This window comes from Euleptes europaea, chromosome 5, assembly GCF_029931775.1.
Source record: "Euleptes europaea isolate rEulEur1 chromosome 5, rEulEur1.hap1, whole genome shotgun sequence".
NCBI classification, from domain to species: Eukaryota; Metazoa; Chordata; class Lepidosauria; order Squamata; family Sphaerodactylidae; genus Euleptes; species Euleptes europaea.
This window is the reverse complement of record NC_079316.1, coordinates 96,083,589-96,110,728: the sequence shown is the minus strand read 5'-3', so window position 1 is coordinate 96,110,728 and position 27,140 is coordinate 96,083,589. Positions and strand designations below refer to the sequence as shown.

Sequence of the window (27,140 nt, the reverse complement as noted above, 5' to 3'; positions counted from 1 at the left end):
GGTCGCTGTGGGCCGCCTCAGGCCAGCGGCTCACCGGCGAGAGCGGCGCAGAGGCCGCCCCAGCGCCCATGTGCCCACAGCCTCCCATGGAGGTGATGGAGGGGCCGCTCAACTTGGTAAGTGTGCGGGGGGGGGGTAAGTGTGCGGGGGGGGGAGAGCAGCTCGCTGACGTGGCCGGGGGGGGGGGCTTCCACTTTTCGATGCTCCGATTGGCGTGAAAAGAAACGCGTTGGCAGTGTCTGGATGTACAGCAACCCTGTAAGGTAGGCCAGTACAATTATCCCTTTGTTGCCAGTGAGGAGGGGGCTGTGCTCGGGGCGGGGGAAGGGACTTCTCCACCACCCTGCCTAGAGGATTAGGGGCAGAGGCGAGACTCCAACTAGGGTTTTTGTTGTATCCTCGTCTCCTGCTTTCCCCTCCCCACGTTGCATCACCCCTTTATGAAAACTCCTGGTGTTTTGCGGTGCGCACCTCGGTTCCCTGGATGCCGCTGACGGCCAACTGAGTCATAAGAGCTAAATGAAACCTCGGTGTTCTGAAGCAATCTATCTCTCAAGACCAGGCAGTGGCACTAACACTGGGATGGGCTGCTGGCGGCAGGCTCAGTTGAAGGCTTCTTGAAGGACCAGCTGGCTGGTGTGACCCGGGATCATGATCTTATTTTCCAGCAAAACCTGGAGAATTTAGAAGATTGTGGAAAGGGTTATACTATGGCCCATCTATTCTGACAGTGGCCAGGTTCTGTAAAGACCATTAGCACAACATGCCTTTTGGTTTGTAATGGAGGCTCCTGGGGTGCAAGTTTGGTCCAGGGCTTTTAGTAACTGATTCCATAATTTTATTTATATATATATATATATATATATATATATATATATATATATGTATATATATATATATATATATATATATATGTGTGTGTGTGTGTGTGAATACACACACAAATATGTGTATGGAATTATATATACATATATATACACACACACATATTCATATATATATATATTCATATATAAGGAATATATAAAAGACAGAACATTAGCAAATGTTAGCCTGTATGGACATCGTAATATATGTTAGGTTTTACTTACTGAAACCCCTGAGCCAATTCTGACCCTCTGAGAATACAAACAAAATGTAATGCCTAAGTAGTGCTGTAGTTGTTCAAAACAGTGTGTATGTGTTATGTCAGCAATCCTTGCAGTAACCCATAAAATAGATTACTGCAAGGATTGCTGATGTAACACATGCACATTGCTTTGAACATCTAAAATACTATTTAAGCAGTACATTTTGTTTGTATTCTCAGAGGGTCAGATTTGGCTCAGGGGTTTCACTAATACCTAACAAGCATTATGAAGTCATGATTAAACAGCTAAGGATGAAGAAGCTGAATGAAGGTAAATCCACATAAGATGTTTGTCAGAAAGCTGGTGTCCGGGGGCGGGGGGTGTTACTGAAGCTGATAGAGCTAATAAAGAGCTTCTGGGTACTCCTGGACCTAACCTTGTACCTGGAGGAGGGGGTCAGTAGTATTGCAAGGAGTACCTTCTTTCATCAGAAGTACTGGTGTGCAGTAATATTACAGCAGCTTCCACATCTAGTTCAAGGTGCTGGTTCCTACCTTTAAAGACCATTATAGTCTGGATCCTTAATCCTTTCCCCTATATCAACGCAGAGGGACCTTGTGATCCTCAAAACAAGGGTTGCTGTCTTTTCCTTTCTTAACGGAGATGAGTTCTGCGACAATCAACAGACAGTATTTGACAGTGTTGTGGGGGCTCAGTACCAGTTGCTACTGGTGCTTTGGTAAGTAGGTGGTAAAATGGATCCGAGCATACATGAATGCACACATTTTTCTTGCTTTAGCATGGAAAAATACTGTGTGTGATGTAGACTTGGGTCTGTGCTTAAGTACTGGAGCCAGGAGGTAGTATTCATAAAATAACGTGTAACATCTGGCCATGAAATACTGACTGATACTGTGTAGTTTTACTGGGATTAAAGAAAAAATACACATTATTTCAGGGAAGGTCATTGTAAAGTTACTAGTATTTGTCACTTAGTGGCAAAGAATTATTTACAAGCGTGGAATACACAGAGATTCATGGCGGGGGGATCACACATCTCCTGTATCTCTCCCAGCAGGATCTCCACTTTTCCTCTTCCTGGCAGCCTCCAGTCACTGGCTTTTATCTGCTCCCTTGCTTCCCCCTGCAGCCACCCTCTTTCCCTTCTTCCTTTTCCTCCTTTTTTGCCCTTTTCAGTCTTTCTCCCTCTCTTTCCCTCCACTAGGCCACTGAGATCTTCCCATGTAGTCCTGTGACATGTTGGTAGCATATTCTTTGCAGTTGCAGACATTGATTTTGTGGTTTGCGAGGGTAAACTCCCCAATGTTTTTTTTTTAACTTCTAATTTTTTTTCCTTTTTATCCCTTAGAAGCTCCTTGATCCATTGATCTTGAGCAGCATATAACTAGTGTTTGAGGGATATAAGGACTGAAACAAATCTTGCCACTGACAATGTAGCCTTGGGATCCCTATCGCTTAGTAAAAAAGACATTATGTCAGACACAGAGGTCTCTAATTTTTTTCAGCAACCTGGAACTACCCAGGTTTATACAAAGATCTCCCCTGTCTGTCTCTAATCCCATTGGGGGGATTTTTTGATCTATACTCCAGAGCCAAGTTTAGAAAATATATGTGCTATCTCACAACTGAACAATCCCACCAAACAAGCCAGGGCATAAAAACAGCAAAATTATTATGCTGTGCACATATTCTTTAGAGATGGGGGTGAACTTGCTATTTACTGTCTTGTGCCAATTTGAGTGTCCTCAATTCAGAAGCTGCAACAAAATATTGAGGCTGCATTCCAGCTACAGCTTTAGCAGTGTATATCAACAAAACAATTCAATTTGTGGAATTCATTCTCTCTCTCTAGGATTAGAAAGATGTGAACTAAAAATATGCAGGGAATTCACACTCAGTAGCAGTGATCCAGTGGCAAAGAGGCACTGGAACTACCAAAATAGTAGTTTGTACTGCCACTTTTTCGTAACAGACAGATATGTTGGAAACTGATTAGACCATCCATGTTTTTAATCAGAATTGGTAAAAAATAAATACAACTGGAGGAGAAACCAAACGAGCACTTCATCATGTAGAACAAACTTCTAAGAGCAAAGTTGAGATGCAGGTTAAGGTTCAAACCAAGACAGCCTTGGTTGTTGTTTAAACAAAAACAGGAAGTGATGATAAAGAGACAAATGATTCATGACAAAAGTATGTAATAGCCAAAATATGGAAAGTATTTGTTGGGAGCCAGGGGAGGGCAACATGCTACTAAAAAAAGTGTGTTTTGCCTAGGTATGATCTGGAGGTGGAATGTACTTGGCTGTGGTGTGGTTTTAGGCCTATACTTGTGTGCTATTCCACTACTGCATAACTGTATTTATTTAGTATAGTTTTATCCTGCCCTTTACCAGAGGAGCTCAAGACAGCGTATATCACTTTCCCCTTCCATTTTATCCTCAGAACAATCCTATGTGGTAGGTTAAGTGGAAAGAGAGTGACTGGCATGAGGTTACTTTCCACGATAGAATGGGGATTTGAACTCGGGTCTCCTTGATCCTAGTCCAACAGTAACCACTATACCATGTTGGCCCTAGTGTATTCTGGGGCTAGAGTTAATTAGAAATGCAAACATATTTACTTAGTATATTTTTATCCTGTCCTTTTTCCTAGGAGCTCAGGTTGGTATACATAATTTCCCCTTCCACATATTACCCTTACAACAACCCTGCGGTATAGGTTAGGATGAGAGTGACTAGCCCAAGGTCACCTAGCAAACTTCATGGCAGAGTGGAGATTTGAATCCTAGTTTCCTAGTCCAACGGTCACCACAAACTGTGATCAAATGTACTGCAAAGAGAGTGACTGGCATGAGGTTACTTTCCATGATAGAATGGGGATTTGAATTCGGGTCTCCTTGATCCTAGTCTAACATTAACCACTATACCATGTTGGCCCTAGTGTATTCTGGGGCTAGAGTTAATTAGAAATGCAAACATATTTACTTAGTATATTAGTCACCACAAACTGTGATCAAATGTACTTCAAAGAGGGAAACTGACCACTAGGTATGAACAAGTGCTTTAAAGTGGCATAAAATGATAAACTCATATAAAAGGGGGCAGCAAGAATCATAGCTACTGTGGAATCAGGCTAAAGATACAGTAAGTGAAGGAGATATGTTAAACAGCTTCCCTGAGATACAATAACAGTACTTGAATAAATCCAAAAGAGTTCATCAGCTGCTGACAGGCTGATGAACATACTTAACCCACTTACTAGGTCTGACCACTAGACAAGGATTGAATGGTAGCAGGCCTCTGAGTCAGAGGTCTTTCCCCAGCCTTCTACTCAAGTGCTAGTAATAAGACCTACATGAAAAGTATGTGTTCTGGTGAGCTGCAGCATTTCAGTCGTTTGAATGGAAAAGGTGCAGCAAAGGGATCTTGTGCATTATAGAGGGTTTATGATGACCCGTAGTTTTAACCAAATAAATTGAATGGAACCCTATGGGGGAATGCCTGTCACTAATCTATACATGATAGAAGTTGTGGTTGGCTGGTTTAACTTTGTATTGGACAGACATAAATGTTTAAATCTGGAGAAAGAAGGAAATGTGTTAAAGCCTTTGTTGTAGAATACCTTATTGCTCAGGGGACAAGAAAATAATATATCCCTGTTATTCACATAAGTTAATTCGAATAATTACATGAAGTAGTTGAAATGTTACTTGCATAAATGGACTTGCATTCACATGGGATCTCCAGATGGGGTCCTCCCCCCATGCTTTTGAAATGTGGGGTTTTTAATTAAGGATTAGAAAAACATTCCAGAGGAAATGAGTCAATAACCTGCTTTTCAAACGCTTTGTTGCTGCAGTAATTTGTTGAGATTCTAAGTAGGAAACCTTTCAAGAGTGGGTGGTTTCAAAACCATACATGGGTTTTTCGCAACGCTTGGATTTGGAGCAGGCAGCGATTTTGGCAAATGATGTCAGACTGCTGATAGCTTTCAGGGTAGTCCCTGGAGTAACGAGGGGACTACCTGAGGATACTCTGGAGTATTTTGAAAGGCCCAACCTCTGTTGGAAGAGCAATAAACCTTAAGGATAGGCAAGGAATCCACAGCTAGAGTGATGGAATCCCCTGCATTTAAGGCTGCTTCTGTTCTGTCACTGCACATCAAATCAGGGAAGTAGAAGCCCAATTACTTACAGGAGAACTGTAACACATAATACAGGAAATTGTACATCTCCATCTCTGTCTCCTGGTGGAGAGTCATGAGCTTCAAAGGCAGGTGGAGTTCATGCATCTTGGAGTGGGGGGGTACAATGGCAGGGGTTAAAGAGGCAGTCAGAGTTATAATTAAAATGATTATTATGGGTGGTTCTGGAAACTTTGCACGAGAGACTCATACTAGTGTTACGAGTCTCTCATGCTTCCTCTCACTGTGTGTGTGTGTGTGTATATATATATGTGTGTGTGTGTGTGCTTGTGTATATATGTGATTGCGATTGTGAAGGTATGGATAACTGTATTATATATATTCCAGTTATCCATACCTTCACACTATATATATAGATTTTATATATATATATATAAAATCCAGTTATCCATACCTTCACAATCGCATCATATCTTGCAGGTAACTATTGCTTTCTTTCTGACCCTAACCATTCTTAAAACTTGCTATGTGACTGTGACAAAGGGAAAATTCTTGTGGGGTGTTAGCTAGACCCCTCAGGAGGCTAGCTATCTCTGCTTAGTGAATTTCTAGGCTGTCTTTCCATTCAAAGAATGCTCAAGGCAGTTTACAAATTAAAAACATAACATAGATATTCCTGATCTGTTTAGGGTTTTCTTTGGCAGGCATTCACATCCCTAAGTCTCCCATAGAACCAAAGAAATTTGTGCCATGCTCATAATGGAGACCAGATTGAAAAGGATCTAGACAACATGTATTTTATAGAAATAGTTGGAGTTGAGAATTCAATGCCCTTTCAAGACTTTTTTTTCCTTAGAAAGGCAAATGTGAAGCTTGTCTGTAGTTCAGAAACATCCAAGGATGGCCTTTTTAACTATGGTCTCACCCCTGCCAGAGGCAGCCAACACAGATATGTTGATGATCTCTGTCATCCACTGATGGCAGATGTTACTAGCTGTTGCAGAACTAAGCTTAAAGAGATTTTTACCTTCTCTTTCAGTGATCCATTTCAAAGTGGTACACCAGTGACCTTGATCATGTGTCGGCTAGCATTCAGTAATAGGGGATCTTCAGCATCCATGCTTTACTTCCTTTGGCGAATATTCTGAAACTTATATTGCATAATATATGTTTGTTTTGCCTTGCACTGTTCCAGGAATCTTGGCGCTAAAGAGATGCTGATGCTTTGAGAAGGTTGCCCTCTGATTCCATGGCAGGAATCTGTAATCCAGTTTCATTGGTGATGGAAAGTGTCATCAAGTCACAGCCAACGTTTAGGGACCCTATAGGGCAAGATGTGTTCAGAGGTAGTTTGCCATTGCCTGCCTCTGCGTAGCAACCCTGCATTTCCTTGGTGGTCTCCCATCCAAGTATTAACCAGGGCTGACCCTGCTTAGCTTCCAAGATCTGATGAGATTAGGCTCGCATGGGCTATCCAGGTCAGGGCCTAGTTTCATTAGGAAGAAAATAATACCATTATTATTTAAAAATATGTTTAGAACAGTAAATGCACATTTCAAAAGATCCCTGTATGTGTCAATCTAGGCAAAACCCATTAGCCAAGGGAAATCTCCATGGCCATTCTTAGGGTGTATTTCCCAACTGCTCCCACTGTTCCAGATGGTAGTTCTTGTTCCTCCTCTCCCCTAAGTCAGCAAGCTCTGTGTAGTCCTCACTATTTGGTTTTCAAAGGCATGGACACTCTCTTATAATGTGTGAGCAATTATGAGTTTCTTCCTCTTCTATGTCACTCTTGTTGCAATGCAGCTGAGTCTGGGTTTTCACTGGGATAGCTGCTTGGCAGTGAAGGAGAACCAGCCACTTCCTGCTGCTGGAGTCTGCCAAGTCCTGCCTTCGCTGCCAGGAATTCCTCATCACCATATGTGGTCAGGAGGATGACAAAACAGCTGCACAAATCTGCCTTTCAAATCAACACCAGAATAACTTCCCCAGTTTTGCTTCAAGCAATAGCTAGATTCTAATGAATTTATGCTTTTGCAGCAGGTCTGGCTAGGAAGCCAAACCAATCACTAGATGCTCTGTAGTTAGCAACAGTGCAGCTTGCACAGGGGCTTGGCACCAGAACATATATACATGTGCCCTGTTGTTTTGCGGTTTTATGCAGAGAAAAAAAAGAACACCTTCAAGGAATGGGAAAACAAAGTATACTAGTAAAAGAAAAGAGCAAGAGTCCAGTAGCACCTTAAAGACTAACAAAAAAATTTTCTGGCAGGGTATGAGCTTTCGTGAGCCACAGCTCACTTCTTCAGATACACTAAAAGAAGTACACTACTTTAAGAAGATATGTCAAAAATAGGGGACTATGGGAGACTGCAGATTGAAAACACCCGCTGAATCCACAGTACAAACAAATGTGACAAGTACACGGTTGTCAACAATATTCAGCATGCCAATAACAAGTGTGTAAATACACAGAAAAAGAAACCGTATGAGTACATCAAAAAGAGCTCACACACATGACAAACTACGGATTGCCAGGCAAACTCCATTTCGAGTAGATCTTCATCAGACCATCTCTGGGTTATCCTGTTTGTTTATTAAAAACAGCCACCAAGGAACCAAAAAAAAAGATCTCTCACCCTGATGTCTCATCCTGATGTTGTTTTACATCTGATAGAGCACATAGTTTGCATTGTGTGCTAACCTTTTTAAAATGTATTATACATTTATACTGTTTCTGTGTATTTGCACACGTATTAGTACATTGAATATTGTTCACAATTGTACTTTGTCATGATTGTTCATATTGTGGGCTCAGATGACATTTTCAATTGGCACTTTACAATACACCCCTATTTTTTACAAATCTTGCAGTTTTATAATACGAATAGCATGGTAACATTATAAGCAACATGGTTGGTTTTGGAAATCAAAGCACATTAATGTTAGAAAATGTATATGATGTTCTCCAATGCAGATGAAAGCAATTCTAGCTGGAAGCGTCCGCAGAGAGAAACAGTTTAAAGAAGTGTGTCTCATGCACGCACAGTCTGCTGCAAGTCTCTTTGAACAACTTTGCTAAATAGTAGTGTGCTATTAGATAAGATTCTCTAACCCATGTGAGATTGCATGCTTCACTATGACAGACCAGGAATATTTTCTGTAATTCTCTGAGCAGGTCAGAATGGATAAATGAATAATTCTAGCTGTTTTGTTTATATTGGCTGCAGAAGATGCTGGAGGAAGTAATTTCCCCTTACGAGTGTGCTGTTTGATAGGTAGTGGGGGGGAAAGCTGGTTAGAGGGTTGCTATTTCTGGAGTTGCTCAGAGTGCCTCTATTTCCAGGTGGGTTTTGAAACACAGAGCTGTTAGCAAGAAACCTCATTGAAAGAATCAAATACTTTACATTATTGGTTTAGAAATGGGGAACAGGAAGAATGAAGGGCAAGGAGAGCAAGTAGCAGCATCAGGCGTCTGCTAAGTCGTTTCAGTGCTGCGCTTGCATGTGACAATCAGATGTTAAACACTTGTCTCTTAACAAGGTCTGGACAACCCCTGAAGCAATCACTACTGGCAGTAGAAGCCAAAGAGGGCCCCTTGTTCCATCCTCTACACCTGTTACTTTTGAAAAAACTGAACTCCAATCCAAGATGGGTGTGCCTGTGCTGTTGCTGCTTTTAGCTGCAGGATGAAAATATCTAAGGCTGGTGATGCATCTAAAGGATTGTATATCATAATGGCTGTGTGAGATAATAGCTGCGAATGGGGCTCGGTGGGGGAAGTTTCTAACAAAGGAAGATGTTTGGTGTAACAGTGTCCCTCCGAAATGGTCTTGGATGCAGTGCAATTGTGTTCACGGACTAAGGCTAGTGAAGGAACAAAATAAGACTGCAAACAACAAACAGAAGTTAAAAGTTCTTTTGGAAAAACTGGCAATCCCCGAGGCAAATGTGGCTTCTTAGGGAATATCTGTTACGTTCAAGTCAACTTTGCAGGTCAGTTTTTTGTGAGGACCATAAGCAGAGATTCTTAAACAGTTACACACTATTCCAATAGTGTTTGGTTTTTCTTTGAAGGCTCATCAGCAAAGCCGAAAAGCTGACCGCTTGGTGGCATCGGGGAAATATGAAGAAGCAATTGCTTGTCACAAAAAGGCATCTGGTGAGTACCTGACATATGCATTCTTCAGTAGGCATGCATCACCTGTGCCAAGGCCAGCCATAGGGGCAAATTATATGTTGATGCAAAAGCCTGAACCTGGAAGTTGATACCAGATATATATTTAGGCTTTAGGGCATGTGCAGGAACCTTGGTGAAGGTAAGTGGGTGTGTGCTTGGATAGTACCTTTTTGGGAGACTTCCTGGGGCCCCTGTGCTTGGGTTCTGTTATGGAAGAAGAGCATGATAGAACTGTAACAAATAAAAGGGGGGCAAATAATTTTCAGTCTTGACAAGGTGGTTGTAGAGAAGCAGTGATTGCAGACATAATGAAATTACTCTCTTGAAGGTCACACCTCAGAGCAGGAAAACTCTTTCATAGAGGTCATTAGCAGTGCAATCCTATGCAGAGTTACTCCTTTCTAAGGTTAGGGTTGTTCTCTAAAGTAGCTGCCAGAACTTTAAACTTGGCTGTCAATGCTGCAGTTCTGTGAAAGCTTTTAAGAAGCTTGTTTGCAAGAGTGTTTCATCACAGTAGATGTCCCAGAGAGCAGGGCCTTCTCTGTTAAAATGGCAAAATTCACCAGCTTGATTTTTTTTTAAGCTGCTGCAATACCAGTCTTGTAAACACTTACTGGGGCTGAAGGTTTAGTCACAACTAGACTTTGAGGCTTCTCTGTGGCCTAAACATTTCTTATTTTGTGTTTACATAGCGTATCTTTTGGAGGCCATGAAGCTGACACAATCGGATCAGGTGAGATTACACTCGTTAAGTTGTAATGATGCCACCTCTAGAGTGACTCATCTGTATGACCATAAGAATCAACTGGCAAGCTTGCATTCTAGAAAGGCAAAACACTGTACAGGAGGGGTAAGGAAGGACATGCCACATAGGCGTGGAGATGCAGTTTCACTTCTGGAACCCTGACTGGTTAGAGCAGTTGCTGTCAGGTTGTATAGCCTACAATAAATCTACTGTACATGTTTAATCCATTCAGTAGTTGGGTCAACAGTATAAAAGTAACCATCCATCAAAGCTTCCTTTATGTCCCCAATGGAACAACATGGTCTTGCACTGATATGTGTTACATGTCAAAGGTAGTTTTGGTGGGGGTGCAAAATGTTCTTTCTGTGCAAAATGTGTGTGTTTTTGTTTTAAATAGGCTTAATTAATTTTAGGCAAGCATAAAATGGAGAAACTTCAGACCAAAGAATAAGTGACTGGGAATGGAGGAGTGGTTAGGAATCTTTGTTTTCTTAGCATCAGATGTTCAATAAGCAATGAAATAAGCAATAAATAGGCTTAATTAATTTTAGGCAAGCATAAAATGGAGAAACTTCAGACCAAAGAATAAGTGACTGGGAATGGAGGAGTGGTTAGGAATCTTTGTTTTCTTAGCATCAGATGTTCAATAAGCAAACAGCAGAGTAACAGATTTTAAATTGCCAGCACCAAGCTTGAGTACCAATTATTTATTTTTTGTGCAAGATTGGAACACCAATTTGGACGGAAGAATGTTTGAAGGTATAGAAATAGCACTTAAGTGTTTCCCTTTACATCTAAGGATAGCAAAATGTGACTTGAAGGTGACGTGGACCTCTGTTCTTATCTTTGCACAGGCTCAGTTATCACTGGAATTACAAAGGGATAGTCACCTGAAACAGATACTTCTAATCCAAGAGCGATGGAAGAGAGCAAAGAGGGAAGAGAGGATAAAAATGCAGCAAACTGCTGACAAGGATAGCGTATCACACCTGCAAGCTTCCTATAAACCAACAGTTGAGGAATCAGATGATCAAAACGTGTCAACTCCTGGCAGTCTAAAATACAACCCATCTCCAGAGAAGGATTCACAGGCAATCCATGGTCTGTTTGATAGGGAGCCAGACACACTACTGTTTCTGCTCCAGTCGAGAAAGAAACCAGCGGAAGTACATGTTGGAAGCAAAACTCCAAAGGATGACAAGACAAAAATTGAGGAGCAGGCCACCAGAATTGCTGATCTAGAACGGCATGTGGAAGTTCTCTTAGCTGAAAACGAGAGATTAAGGCGAGAGAACAAGCAGCTCAAAGCAGAGCGAGCCAGGCTGCTCAAGTCTCCCCTGGAGAAGGAGCTGGATGTAGATGCTGACTTTGTCGAGAAGTCAGAGTTGTGGGGCCTGCAGCAGCATTCCGAAGCTGCGGCAACATCAGCATCCACCTGGCAGAAATTTACAACCAACACAGGGAAGGGCAAGGACATTCCAATCCCCAGCCTTCCCCCACTGGACATTCCATCCCCTGAGCTCCCTCTCTTGGAGCTCTCAGAGGATATTCTGAAGGGACTCATGAACAGCTAAGTGGAGACCACAACCCATGCTCGCCTGTTGTTCAGCACAGTCCAAAAAAGGGAAAGCCTCTGCCAAGGGCAGAGATAGCAACCGTCACCCTAACAAGGGAAAAATCTCTGTCACTGGGAGAAGTACCCGTGTCATTGGATTGGTTGACTAGGGCTTACAGTTTACCATCGTTGGTAAAAACTAAACCATGTCTTCTGACTCTTTTCAAGCCAAATGTGGGGGAGACATTCAGATGTAACAGTCTTGGAGGGCCCCAAGGTATGCTATGTGTAACAGGCCTCTCCAATGCCATAAAATAATGCAAACCTAAATTGGTATGAGCCAGTGGGGGACAACTTCAAAGACATTTGCTGTCATGCATTCAATTGGTATTTGAATTGTGCACAAAAACTCATAAATAGAGTGGATGTCACCTCTGTTCCTTTACAGGATGGATCTATGTGCCACGCTTTTGTTCTCCTGGCTTAACATAATGTCAGCCAATCGGGAGAGTACCATTTTTCTGAAGGAACCAAACTAGTTCTATTAATTTTTTTATTAGTTACATTTTTTTATTTGTTTACATAATCAGGGTGCTTCATAATGTGTTTTCTTTGCAAGGAACTAGGCATTGTTTTAAGCAAATACTCAGAAACAAACAATTCTTGGTGCATGAATGGACATAATGGTAGTTGCCAGAACTTGATTGAAAATAAAATGTTTCAGGTCTGTTTTGAATCTTTTTCTTGGGGTATTCTGCCTTCAGCAGAGACCAGCCAGCTAACTGTGGGAAACAAATACACCAGCAGAGCTTAATAGAGAGAGAGAGAGAGAGAGAACATGGGTTTGGCCTCAGCTTTTTGGCAGGTATGTTGTCCTTGAATATGGAGTTTCTATTTTTAGCTGTCCTGGCAGGTAACTGCTGCTATACCTCACAGGAATTTTCTTATCCATTTAAATGATTGCCTATTACTTGTGTGTGGGGGGAAATATTTCTGTTTGACCTGAAGCAAATTATTGGGTGCTACGAAGTTCTAGTGTTACTTTCTCTCTCTGGCTTGTCATTTTATAATGCTAAAGCTGCTCATGCTATGGCAAGGTTAACACAGCTTCCAAATTAATTCTATGAGGGAATATTGCCCTGCTGCTAGAATCTAATCAACGCAAATCTTTCTAGTTCTTTTTAAAATACTCCTTTCATACTCATAGTTAAGATCACCACCTTATGGATAAAGGCAGAGGTTGTTGATAGCTCAAATTAAAAGAAGCTAGGGGTTTAACTTCTGCCTCTATAAAACTTGAATTTTCTTCTTGAGCATCCAGGCCCTACTTTATGTTCAGCTTTGACCTAAAAAGTACCAAGATCTGTTGGACAGCTGTGGTAATAGAACTACACCAAGAAAATTACTTATATGTAGTTACTCTTGCCATTTTTCTTCTGCCTCTCAGTAAATGTTTCATCACTTTCCTTCCCCTCTCTCCCTTCCCCCCAGTCCTTGATCGATCATATTCCCATTGCTCTTGATTGATCATATTCCCAGTCGTGGCTATCCAAGTGTTCATGAGGTGGAGGGTACGTACACATACCATCACTGACAGGTGAAGTGATCTTTTCAGGTAAGAATAGGCAGGAACACAAAACTGAAAATAAATTGTTCATATGTCAAGGTAGATACATGTATGGGCTTGAGTTTGTGAACAGTTGTTTTATATGATGACATTCAACTGAAGCCCTGTCAAAGTATTTTTGTATTAATAGTGCCATTTGGTGGATAACAACGTTGCCCTGTTCTATAATCCTTTCCACGAATGGTTTTGAAGGTTAAAGCCACAATCTGCAGATTCACAAGCCTGTCATATTGCAGTCCTTGGCTCTACAGCAAAACATCAAAGAACGTGGCATTACACTAGCTGTACTGAACTTAAGCAGAAGCAAAGTACAGTGAGAACATTTGTGTTAATTGACACACAGTGCATGACTTAAGGCAATGAAGGAAGGCCTGGAGGGAAACTCTCCACAGAATGTCTGCTAAAGGACCTCTACCACAGAAGCTCACATTGTGGATCTGGGTCACATTCTAGGACACAAGTTCTGGTCTGCTTGAGCCTCACTATTGCCCTGTGTGGATTGAATGTGCTTCCAGGAGCATACCTGACCTTTCACTGAAGCTGAACATAGATGGAGAGATTTGGAGTGGGGGGAGAAGGTGTCTGGTTAAGTGAGCAAACCATCTCTCCAGACTAATATTGATCACCTGGCTCTTGCCTTCTGAGCAAAACACTCAAAATTTAAGAGGGGGGGAGGGGTGGCTATACTTTTCTCAAATTTATAACTACACTCAGGCTAAGACTTTCAGGCTGGTCAACAATTAAATGTCACGTTGAGAACTTCAAAGTGTCTTGGATGTAACAGTCAAACAAGGCTAAAATCTGTCTCAGTGTCTACCTCTTTGTTTAGAAATGGTATAAGCCTTCTTGAACAAGACCATTATTACCAATCACTTGAAGATGAAGAAAAAATTCTGTTTATGAAGCCTTCATAAACAGAAAACTCAGGTATAGGTGCAAAATATTGGTTCCACAATATAGGACTATAGAACTAAGGATTACAGACAAATTAAGGTTGAAAGGACTGCTGTGCATAATTTCAAGATGTCAGCAAACGTAGAATCAGATTATTTGTTTTTACACTCATCGTAGAAGCTTTTGGGAGATCAGCGTACACTTATTTTTCCAGTGCAGGCATCATATTTCCTGAGCAAACAAAACAACTGGGGGCACCTGTACTGCCTTGGTCAAAACCCAAGACCACTAATGTTCATAGGAAGAAACCATTTTGTAATCTAATCTGTACAACACTGTGCCTGCTATTCTGAAACAATTCTGCAGGTGCATGCACCCTCATGGTCTTAAAGGGGAGGAGAGAATGTTCAGAAGAAATAATTAAAACCCAGAGTACAACAAATAGAAGGCAGATGAGGGCCGGGGGGGGGGGGCCTGAAAGATTGGAAGTGTACAGCAGACAACACAGTGTCGGTTATTTTCTTCCTGTTACCAATGTATTGAACTAAAACACAATTTTCTTCTAGCTGGAGTGCAGCTTAAGGGGATGTTTAGATCCTATATAGTTTACAGTGTTGTCTGAGGTGCTCACTCTTACCACTATCACAGCTCTGCTAGTCCAGTCTTTTCAACAACTTGCAACATCCTGCAAGGAAAGATTACACCTGTTAATAAACCTGTTTCCTAAAAGCAACTGTTTAATGTTATGGCTGCAAGACTGTAATTATACAATACACAGAAACTGATCGGTAGAAGTGCTACAGAGCCTAAGTTTCAAACGTTTGAATCCATCAATTTCAGCGGGAGCCCTGACATGTCAGGCTGAGGGTGGATTGCACTTCTAGGCTTGGCTCACATGGAAAGTTTTGAATAGAAGACAGGGCCTCCCCTACATTGTTCCTAGGGGGTTTCTCAGGCCCCAGAAGAAGCATTTCAAAAATCATTTTTTGGCTGCAATGGGGTGTGGGGGGAGGCAAGGCATACCTCGGGCAGAAATCCTGTCAGCAGAGATTTATTGTGGTATCCAAGGCTTGGTTTTTAAGCAGTGTCAACATTTTTATTATGATATTCCATTGTACTTTTTAATTCTAGCTCTGCTTCACTCAGTATTTAGTTAATAAAGAATGTCAGTTTCACCTTCAATAATAAGTTTTATTATAAGTATATTACACTTTGTTCACATTAATCTCATGGCAACTATTTCAGGGGCATGTGCGTATCTCTTTATCATATCAGGCCACACATTGGGGGCAGTATGAGATGTCCTCATGGTATACCTGCCCATGCCATCAGACAGTCTTCCTGCTCAGGTCACCTGGGCCTTAAAAAACTAATTTCAGGTTTAATGAACCAAGTCAATAAAGCCAAAACACCATGTTGTGGTTTGTGCAGTCCACCACTTAAAAGCCACGCCATGGTCTGAACTCCCAAACACATGAAAACCTTGGGGTTTACAGCTGCTTGGTCTCCAGATATGACACCAAATCATAGCCAGTGCAAATTATACCTTGCAAAACCACTTCTAACCATAAATTTGGATCCTATATAGTGTGAACGGAGCATCTTGCAGAAGTGAACATTCTCGCTCTGAGAGAGAAGGGCATCTATGATTGGGTGTTTCAGCATCGCTTGCTTCGGGAGGCAGGACTTAAAGAATTTTACTCCCACTTCCTGTCTCCTGGGAAACGCCCCCCTTCCTCTCCAGTTCTTTCCTGCCTGTCTTATCGGGAGAGCGTGTTTTTCGCAGCTCTCTGCCTCAGCTATAGGAAAGTTTATTAATTTCTCCTTATTTTCCTTCTACCTTTCCCCTCCCCTGTTCTAAGTACCCTTCGTGGTCTATCTCACCTCTATTTCCTATCTCTATATTTCTACCTATATAGAAGATTTTGTGGAGGGGGGAAGTTGGAGCAACGTTCCTGCCAAAATAAAATGGCGTCGGATCACTCCGATCTCTTCATTGCCCAAGAAGATTTGGATCCTTCCCTTCTAAAACCGGCTTCTGATAGGGAGCAGCCCTCCTGCAGTCAGGTGGCAGGCTCAAAGGGGAAAGAGAAAAAAGACAAAAAAGCCGGGGGCAAGAAAAAGAAAGTTGGGTCGGCGCACGGCAAAGCGGCCAAACGCCTCCTCACTGCCGCCCGGATCCATAGACCCCCGAAGGTTTCAAAATTGAGCGCAGGTCCTCCTCAACCTCCAAACGCTCAGGGACACAGCGGCTACGTCCGCTCCGTTCCCAGCCAGCGCTGCGGAGCATACAACGGCCAAGTCCGTTCAGACTCCTAGGGGCGGCGTGGAGCACTCAGCGGCGGCTGCTGCTTCGATTCCACCAGATGGCGACGCCTCGGCTTCAAGGGGGCCAGCAGAAGCCTTTACCGGTAATGTAACAGCGGCGGGCCCCCTGGGGGCGGGGGAATTAGCATTTCTAAGGGCCGAGCTGTCTGCGCTTATCAGAGACTCATTTACAGAGGGTTTGAAAATAGTTAGCTTCCCCTCGCCCAGCCCCTCCCAACGCAAGTTCTCCCAGGAGGTCTCCCCGCATAAACACAGCGCTAAATCGCCTGCCAAGCGCGATATGGATCTGAGCCGGCGCACAAAGTCGGGCCTAAAGGCACCACAGGCATCCTCCTCTAGGCGCAAAAAGGAGCACAATCCAAAGGCTCCGCAGGCTTCTTCCTCTCACTCCTTGCATGAGCCTGATTCCTCCCTTCTCTGATCAGGAGGAAGGGGATAGGGAAAGGGAAGAGGGAGAATTCTCTTCTAGCGAAGAGGAGATAGTCACAGAAAACAAGCAAAATAGGACTTTAATGCGGATGACTTCCCATCACTCCTAACTAAAACTTTAGCAGCTTTAGACCTATCAGAGGATGTTAGCTCTCCCTCTGAGAAAAGGAAGGGGTCAAAGGAGTTCTTTCATATGAATGATGCTCCTTCCAGATGTATTCCTGTCCCTGATTACTTTACAGGACTAGTCAAAGCTGAATGGGCCAAGCCCTTGGGGGGGAAACGGGCCCCTCAAATCTCAAAAAGGTTTTACAATTTGGCCTCCGCCTCAGCCGAGCTACTAAGTGTACCACCTGTAGAATCGCCAGTTTCAGCCTTACACTCTGCAGATCTGGCCACAGCTGAAGGACATGTGATGATTAGAGACCATGTGGATCGCAAGGCCGACCTTGCCTGTAAAAGATCGCATGAAGCCTCGGCCCTAGCAGCCAGCGCTTCGATTACAGCAGCCTTAGTATCCAGAGCTGCTATAGTGTGGGTTAGAAAACTGGCACAGCTCATACCCGAAGATGATCGGAACGCTCTGGAGGGGCGTCCCGAATCCTCAAAGCTGTCTCCTTTTTGGCTGACACCTCTCTGGATACCATGGTTTTTTCTGCTAGAGCCATGGCTACCTCCGTTGCTGCTAGGAGAGCCATGTGGATCCGTCCCTGGCAAGTTGGACACCGCTCCAAGATTATCTTAATGAGGTTCCCTTATCAGGGCAACAAGCTATTTGGAGATTCCTTAGAGCCCATTTTAGTAGAAACTAGGGATAAGAAAAAGGCCCTTCCTAAGGCTCTAGATCGGGATAATAAATACCACAACCTTACCTTTCCTTTTATCCCTTAGAAGCTCCTTGATCAATTGATCTTGAGCAGCATAAATCTTGCCACTGACAATGTAGCCTTGGGGTCCCTGTCGCTTAGTAAAAAAGGCATTATGTCAGTCACAGAGGCATTGGATTTGTATATTAAAAGGGGGGAAATATAGTGCGATCGAAGTTCCTTGTAAAAGCGGCATTCCAAAAGGGCATGGGCTAATGTGTCAATAGAGCCAGAAGAGCAAGGGCAGATCCTGTCTGAGTATGGTATATTCAGAATTCTGCCCTGCATTACCATAGAAGAATTAGCATTCAATCTAGCCAAGCAAAAAAATACCACAACCAGACTTCATTTCATCTCTTTCATGCTATGCCACGTTACAGGCAAGATAATAGGAGAGGTCAGTGGAATTCCCAACGCGGTTCCTTTCGCAGAGGAGGACGCTATTCCAGGTCACCCCGTTTCTCCTCTTTCCAGTCTGACAAAGGGGATAAAACCCCTCGCCAGCCCAAGCAATGACTCCTTCCCTCAGTCGGTGGGGGGCAGGCTTGAGCAATTTTCGGATCGGTGGGCCTCCTCCCAACCAGATAACTGGGTGATGAAGATTGTGTCCCTAGGCTATCGGATAGAATTTTTCAACAACCCCCCAAACCGTGTGGTCCCTTCCCCACGTCCACTGAGCAAAGAAAAACAATTGAGAACCATGGCGGCTATACAACATCTAGCAGATATCCGCGCTATCAAAGAAGTCCCTCCCCCAGAAAGAGGATCCGGGATTTATTCTATCTTCTTAACCGTTCCCAAAAGAGATGGCAATTGGCGAGCCATACTCGACTTGAAATTTCTGAACAAATTTATCCATCGCAAGAAGTTCCGCATGGAAACGATGAAATCTATCTCAGAGGCTCTCAGACCGGGAGACTTCCTTACCTTAGTGGACCTACGGGAAGCATACCTTCACATACCGATCCATCCATCCCACCGAAAGTTTCTACGTTTCCAGTTTCATCAGCAACACTACCAATACAGAGCTCTTCCGTTTGTACTGACATCTGCTCCGCGGATATTCACCAAGGTGATGATAACTCTGGTGGTACTAGCCCGCGAGAGGGCCATCAGAATCCATGCCTATCTCGATGACCTTTTGATCTGTGCTTCGTCAAGGGAACAGAGTCAAGACCATACAGCCGTAGTCCTACAAATATTGGCCGATCATGGTTTCCTGACGAACTTCGAGAAGAGTCAGTTGACACCAGTCCAATACATCCGACATCTGGGGGTCTACATCGACACCTCCAACAACCTCCTCATTCTACCAGAGGACAAGGTATCCAAAGTGTGCTCCATTGCCAAGAAAACGATGACATCCAAATCATCCAGACTGATGCTGCTGGCAAAACTGCAAGGACTAATGATATCCTGCATACCGACGGTGCAGTGGGCAAGATTGCATGCGAGACCGCTTCAGGGTTTCCTCAACCTTTTCCAGAGGGACATTGCGAAGAAGCGTGACAAGCTTCTGGCAGTGCCGGAAAGGGTAAAGTCCAGTCTTGCCTGGTGGGTGAATCCCAACAGACTGTCCAGAGGCCTTCCATTCATCAGACCCACACCGATAGAGATGTTCACCGATGCTTGCCTCTCAGGATGGGGGGCTACCTTGCTCGGACTACCGGCTCAGGGAGTATGGACTTCCTGGGAGAAGAAGCTTCACATCAATGCACTGGAGACCAGAGCAGTGCTGAAGGCCCTACAACACTTCTCGCCCCTGATTCAAGGAGCGGACCTCCTGATCCGAACAGACAATGTGGCCACGAAGGCACACATCAACAAACAAGGGGGGTCTCGCTCTGTGGTAATCGGAAGAGAAGCCAGACTATTGATGACCTGGGCCGAAGCCAATCTGTCTTCCATCACGGCGGAGCACATTCAGGGCAACCTGAATGTACAAGCGGACTGGCTCAGCAGGGAGGTCCTGAGCGAAGCCAAGTGGTCTCTCCACCACGAAGTGTTCCATCAAATCACCCTAAGATTCGGTCGTCCCACTGTGGATTTGTTCGCGGCAAGGGGAAATCAACAGCTGCCAAGATTCTTCTCAAGATACAAGCAACTCGGAGCGGAACAGATCGATGCTCTGGTGACGCAGTGGCCCGACGAGCTCCTCTACACATTTCCACCGCTGCCGTTGATACCAAGGCTATTGCGTCGCATCCGAGACCTTCACGCTTCAGTGATCCTTGTGGCCCCTTATTGGCCTCGTCGTCTGTGGTTCACGATTCTGAGGGAACTCTCCACCCAGGATCCGTGGAGACTGCCGGACAGAGAAGATCTCCTTCACCAAGGTCCAATTCTCCATCCCAACCCAGGCTGGTACAAACTGACCGCCTGGGCATTGAAAGGAACAGGCTCTTAGACCTCGGATATCCTTCAGATATCACCGAAACCATCTTGGCAGCCAGGAGACACTCTACGGTCAGAATATACAATACCTCGTGGAAGGCCTTCACTAGGTGGAGCCGCCACAAGCACGTCAACCCGCTAAAACCAACCATATCCAATATTCTTGCCTTCCTGCAGGATGGGCGCAAGCAAAGATTGAAGGTCTCTATGCTCCGCAGACAGCTGGCGGCTATAGCAACTACAGTGCCTAAAGTGTCGGGATCTAAAATTACCAAACACCCTCATGTTCAATCCTTTCTTAAGGGGGTTACCCTCACATCCCCTCCTGTCACCCACAGGTTCCCGACATGGAGCTTACATACTGTTCTCTCAGCACTAAGTAAGTTTCCTTTCGAGCCACTGCAACAAGCGGAACTTAGATTCCTATGCATGAAAGTTTTATTTTTGACGGCCGTGACCTCAGCACGCAGGGTATCGGAACTTAGTGCCTTGTCTATTTGTCCGGAACTTTGTATTTTTCATGCAGACAAGGTGGTACTCAGACCAGACCCGTCGTTCTGCCCGAAAGTAAGTTCTAGATTCCATAGGGAACAAGAGTTAGTATTACCTTCCTTTTGCCCTAACCCAAAGTCAGCAAAAGAAAAAGAATGGCATTCCCTAGATCTTAGAAGAGCCTTGCGAATTTACATCAGACGCACAGATCCCTTTAGGCTGTCAGACTCACTCTTTGTTAACATTTCATTGCCCAACAAAGGAAAATCCATGTCTAGATCAGCTATTAGTCGATCCCTAGTTAGGTGCATCTCTCAGGCCTACAAATACAGTAATCTACCAGTTCCTAGTGGAATCACTGCCCACTCAGGAGCTCTGCCACCTCCCCCGCCTTTGACCGTAGGGCTTCCGTGGAGGAAATATGTAAGGCTGCTACTTGGAAATCTATTTCCACCTTTGTCAGACATTACAAATTAAACCTCTACGCTTCGGCGGACGCGCCTTCGGTAGGCGGGTCCTCCAGAGTGTATTGCAGGACGTCTAATCCCTCCCGTTTAGGGGACAGCTCTGGTAGGTCCCAATCATAGATGCCCTTCTCTCAGAGCGAGAACAAGCCTTGGATACTCACCGTGAAGGCTCCTTCTGGCTCTGAGATACAAAGGGCATCTCCCCGCCCAGACGTTCTGCACTCCTTACTGACAACTGTTTGTAGGGTTGCCGCAGCTATAGTTAGCTTAACCCTTAATAGTTACATAGTTGGCCTATTGCCCTTTCCCCCAGGTTCTACATGGGTTTAGTTGGGGGTACTTATCGCATTATTACATTTTCTTCTGTTTATTCATGTTTCTTACTGTTCCTTCTAATGCATAACCTGTTACCTGAGTTTGCTTCCTTCCTGGAGTTGTATGTACGAACCCTCTAATTCTCAGAAAGTTTTGAACTGGAGAGGAAGGGGGGCGTTTCCCAGGAGACAGGAAGTGGGAGTAAAATTCTTTAAGTCCTGCCTCCCGAAGCAAGCGATGCTGAAACACCCAATCATAGATGCCCTTCGTATCTCAGAGCAGAAGGAGCCTTCACGGTGAGTATCCAAGGCTCAATTCCCCATGCTGCTGGAGCTTGCTATGCCCTCCCCTTGGGGAGGAGGGATCAGTGAGACCAAAGTGAGTGACAAAGGGGAGGGGCTCTGCCACGGGAAGGAAGAAACAGCAAAAATCAGCTCTCCTTTTCTGATGCTGGAAGTACGGTCTATCCCATGGTTTCAAATTCTGGTTTGTTTACCAACTTCCAACAGCAGCCAAATCAAACATCATGCCAAACCACGGTTTAGTGTGGTATCTGAAATAAGCCATTGTTGTTTCTCCTAGGGACATATGTTTCTCCTTGAAACACATATGTAGTTGCCATTAGCCAAACAGAAAAAGGCTTATCCATATTTCATTCTGTGCCATGTTCTGTTAATTTGGGACCTTCCTCCGGATGAAATGCATTAGTTACCATGGAAACAGTGTTGCCATTAATATAGGGAGAGCCCTAGCAAAATAATTGTGTGTGTATGTGTAAAGTGCCGTCAAGTCGCAGCCGACTTATGGTGACCCCTTTTTGGGGTTTTCATGGCAAGATACTAACAGGTGGTTTGCCAGTGCCTTCCTCTGAACTGCAACCCTGGTATTCCTTGGTGGTCTCCCATCCAAATACTAACCAGGACTGACCCTGCTTAGCTTCTGAGATCTGTCGAGATCAGGCTAGCCTGGGCAGCAAAATATTTAGTCTATTGTAAAATCATTTTACATGTGCCTGCAAAATGTGTGAACTCAAAACAATATGTTTACTTGGTTATACTTAACAGATCAGAATTATTGTAATGCAGTATTTTAATAAACCCTCTTTAATAAAGTACAAAGAACTTCGGTATACACTAAGAAAAACAATGACTGGTTGCCTGCATCTGGACGTTTCATTCTGCTCAGTCTTCTTCAACTATTTATCACGCCTTCTAGTAAATTAGGTTCCACTATGGGCTCCCTAGTGGGCAAGGAGGAGAGAGCCAGACTTAGTCCATACAGATTGGCTGGGAGAATCCTGAAAGAAGCAGGAACCCTCCCCCTTCTGAAAATACTCCATCAAGGGATTACATGTCTTCCATGGGGAGCCCCCCATGCCAACAGAAATCTACTACTAATCCACATGGCATGAGCTCAAGAATAGTTTCTGTACACCATAATTCACAGGATAGATTACAAAATTAAGGCAGGCAGACTTAATTTTGTTGTTGTGTCTTTCATCATAAGAAATCTCCCCACACTATATAAATTTCTGACAGACTTTTGTTGTTTTTCCAGAAAAGTCTCCTGAAAATTTTACTTCTGTGGAGAAAAGTAGCTCTTGGCCTGAATTCTGCAACTCCTGCCAAGCTCTCCTCCCAAGCAGTTTAAGGAATGAATGCCAATCTGCTGCCAGCTGGGGAAGAAGAGTCATAGGATTATGCCAGTTAGTGTTCAATAACTCACAGAATGGGTCATACTTATGCAAATATTATCTGCCAAATATCCCCTAATAGGATATGTTCAAAGGTAAAAAACAGAATACCTCACACAGATTCCACTTGTTAAAAAGAAGTACCCTGGCAGAAAAAATGACTAAGATTAATTCAGTTCTATCAGCAGCTGCTACAAAAAATATAAGATGTGTTTCGGAGTAAAAAGGATAATCCATTTCAGAAATCCAGAACTCATCACTGATCAGAGTAAGAATACTTGAAGATTTTAGTCCAAATAATGGGAATAACTGGTGCCCATTCCAAATGCCTAGCGTGCTTCCTTTAAGCCAATTAATGAACATTACAAACAGGAAGGAAGGAATTCTTCAAAGTGAATGCCAAGCAATGGAGACAGAATGAATCTGAGGAACACACAGGTGAAGTGGCACCAGTAGGACTTGTAATATTTACTCCAGCTAGAGCAACAAAAGGCTTTCCAGCAGCTAAGGACTAAATGCATCTTCAAACCTTACTAAAGTTTGTGCAGCTTCAGTAAAACTAATACAGACTATCATAAAGCTTTAAAGTATCGCCAGCTAAAGATGAGATGCTGGAGATGAATATACATAAAGGACTGGCTCTCTCCATGTGGGTGAAACAATGCAAAAGGTGGATCAGAAAACAGACCCCCCCCCTTACAGCTAGTCACTTGCTATTTTTTTTCAGTAGCTTCTTCAGACATTCACTGGGCTTTTTTTATCCAGCAGCAGAATATTGGTACAAGAGCCTCACATTAAGAGTTAAAGATCTATATCACTGAAATCCTAATATTTCTCAGTAGGTAGTTAAATTTCTTTTAGTATTTCATGCCAAAAGACAATACAAACTGCCAAAGTCTTCAGACTAAAAAGACATGCAACTCAAATTTATTTTATTTGAATAACTTATGCTGCTGAAATTTCTTAGAACGTAATGATCATGTTATACAATTCGAGGACTTTTTGTGAACACCACACACACATTCAGATTTGCATGTTGATAGAGATATAGGATAGGAGCCCCATGGCACAGACTGGTAAGCTGCAGTACTGCAGTCCAAGCTCTCATGACCTGAGTTCGATCCCAACGGAAGTTGGTTTCAGGTATCCGGCTCAAGGTTGACTCAGCCTTCCATCCTTCCGAGGTCGTTAAAATGAGTACCCAACTTGCTGGGGTAAAGTGTAGACGACTAGGGAAGGCAGTCTGCCTAGTAAACGTCGGGATGTGACGTCACCCTATGGGTCAATAATGACCTGGTGCTTGCACAGGGGACTACCTTTAGAGATATAAAAGCATCTATTTGCTGTGTCTTGTTCACGGTGTTTGAAAGTATCACCTTTTGGAAGACACATTGAACTATGTTTTCCTTTTGTCTTTGACCCCTGGAATAATGTGATTTGGACACGGGATGCAGGTGCTTACCCTGGAATTCAGAGCAAGGGCTCCTACACAGACCAATCCTTTTCCAGCTATTCTGTGGCACAATCTTTTGTGTTGTGTCACATTCCACAACCTAATTATCTGAACAGCTGGATTTGAGTACAGTAGCACTTTAGAGACCAACAAGATTTTCGGGGTATGAACTTTCAAGAGTCAAAGCTCCATTCGTCATAAGAGACTCTCGAAAGCACATACCTCCAAAATCTTGTGGGTCTCTAAGGTACTACTGGACTTGAATCCAGCTACTGCAGACTAACATGGCTACCCTCTGCAACTAATCCTGCCAACGTTTAATCCCCCTCCCCAAACCCTCTAAAAGTCAGGTTTTAAGGTTAAGATTTAAAAGTACAAAAATTTCCGCTAACAGAATAATTTTCATAGGCTGAGTGTGACTTTCTCACCTCCCTGGTCAGTGGAAATCCTCTGTGGGATCCAACCCATCTACTGCTGCACAATTTGGGCTATATCACCTGCTAGAAAACAAAATGAAGCAAAAAATTAAACTGTTGGGATTCATCAAGGTGAAATTCCACATAATTATCGTTTCCTAAATCCTTGTGTTATCAGGGACAACCTTTGCCATGTTATGAATTTTATCTTTGTTACTGGTTATCACAGAAGAAGTCGAGAATTTTTGTTCTATGTAATTGATCATATTACTAAAAACTACAATTAAAGACAGTACATAACAAGATGTTTTAATTATTTTTATTCCTCATCAGATAAACTTTCTTTGGCTCAGCCAGTTGAACTGTGCTCTAGCACGTGAGCAGTTTCATATGAACCTGGAGAGGGCAGAACAATCCACACTAATTAAACACACAACAGTCTAGTCTTTTACAACAGTCAACATTACAGAGACACATCTGCAACCACTGTGAATGAATGAATGACTCAGACAAGCGCATCTTTAACAAATGTGCCACAAACATGAAAAACACACACAATGAGACAACAACATTTGATAAAGTCCTTTTAATGGAAAATGTAAAACCCCTTTCAACTTTCAATGTACAAAGCATGTGTACCACTTGCACTTTTAACAAAGCAAGCCAATGTTTTAAAAAAATACATCATCGAATGTATATATGTATATATTTACATAGCATATTAAGTTTAATATTTAGCTTTAAAAGTCCACATAAATTTTACCAAAATGAGACAAATTTTAAATAAATTACACTTTTCTGAAAATGTTTCATTGTACACTGAATAGCTTCAATAAAATACTGAAGTGTCTGTAATATCTATTTTATATATTTTATATTGTACAAAGTTTACAAGTATTTGGCAGTAAATTTTCAGATCATGACATGACTGCTGTGCGGATTCAGCAATATCCCAAATGCAGGCAATAGCTGGTGTTTGTGTCCTACTCACAGTAACTGTCTCAGTGTAGTGAAAAATATCCAAGTTATTTTAACCAAACTGTACAAATCACATTTACATTCGATCAACAATAGAGCATAGAATTTTTTTCCAAAAATAAATACATCTTAAATCTTTGACATTTTGCAAATTTCATTTACACTATAATACATAACAGCAGAATGCTGCTTAGGGATTTCAATTTCTAAAAAATCCCCCAAGTTTAAATCACAGCAGCTGTGATTAGAAGATGTTGCTGTGTCAGTAGCAAGTAAATACAATGGACATATTTTCTTGGCACTGATGGTGCGTGCAGCCTATATTAGTAAGTAGACTATCATAAAAAAATAACCTTCTGACACAAAAAGGAGAGAGCGCACACTTAGTTTTCTTCCATGTTTTCTGTTTCATGTTCATGTATCTTCAAAGCTCTCACCATTTCCTTAACTGCATGATACAGGATATTTTTAACCTGTAAAAGTAATTTCAGTGATTTAAGGATGGACACAGCTTTAGATAATGTAAAAAGGTTTGGGGGAGGGAGGGGAGAGCAAAGAGAAAGACATTGGCCTAGTTCATGCACACACTTTTGTTTCCGAAAGAAAAGGCACATAGGTCTTGGGCTCCCACACCCCTTCATCCTGCTCTTGTTGAGGACAATACTGGGTTAATTGCTAGGGGCTAGATCCTACTGTTCCGTCAGTGCCACCATATTCATCCAGTGCAAGGTGCCTTCTGCTGATTCAAGATTTTCTTGTGTCTATCCAGGAGCATCTTGCACCAGTGGAAGGTGTCTTACATGGGAGGAACTGGCAGGTGCTGATGGAACAAAGTAGTAAGATCCAACCCCCACGTATACCTCAATGGATATAGGAATATAGAGAGCAAGTTCAGCAGGAGATCCCAAGTAGAGAGAACCCAATATTGTAGTTTGTACTAGAAAAGAGGGGCTTGAGAGAGCACACAAGCCCAAGACGTGTGCCTCTCATACTGTGAAAGGAAGTGTTCACATAGCCACTGTGAAACTACCACAGCTGAAAGATATTCCTTCTGTCGCATATTCATTAGCA

The 27,140-nt window shown here is 43.0% G+C and overlaps 2 protein-coding genes across 3 annotated transcripts in view; one reads left to right on the top strand and one right to left on the bottom strand.

The window, feature by feature from the left end:
- Nucleotides 1–34: 34 nt before the first annotated feature.
- NRBF2 (nuclear receptor binding factor 2) lies at nt 35–11,808 on the top strand. 2 transcript variants are annotated; one of them, XM_056849769.1, is made up of 4 exons: nt 41–116; nt 9,315–9,399; nt 10,110–10,150; nt 11,017–11,808. In XM_056849769.1, the coding sequence occupies exons 1-4, from the start codon at nt 69–71 to the stop codon at nt 11,734–11,736; spliced, it is 894 nt and encodes a 297-aa protein (XP_056705747.1). In that variant the 5' UTR covers nt 41–68; the 3' UTR covers nt 11,737–11,808. The 2 variants fall into 2 exon arrangements, with proteins under 2 accessions (XP_056705748.1, XP_056705747.1); XM_056849770.1 differs by lacking the exon at nt 10,110–10,150 and having other exon boundaries at nt 35–116.
- Nucleotides 11,809–26,327: 14,519 nt separating this feature from the next.
- Nucleotides 26,328–27,140, bottom strand: part of JMJD1C (jumonji domain containing 1C) — a 200,601-nt gene continuing 199,788 nt past the window's right edge. The window contains exon 26 of the mRNA XM_056850359.1: nt 26,328–26,542. Coding sequence (XP_056706337.1) covers nt 26,453–26,542 — 90 coding nt within the window. The 3' untranslated portion in view covers nt 26,328–26,452. The remainder of the gene's footprint in view (nt 26,543–27,140) is intronic.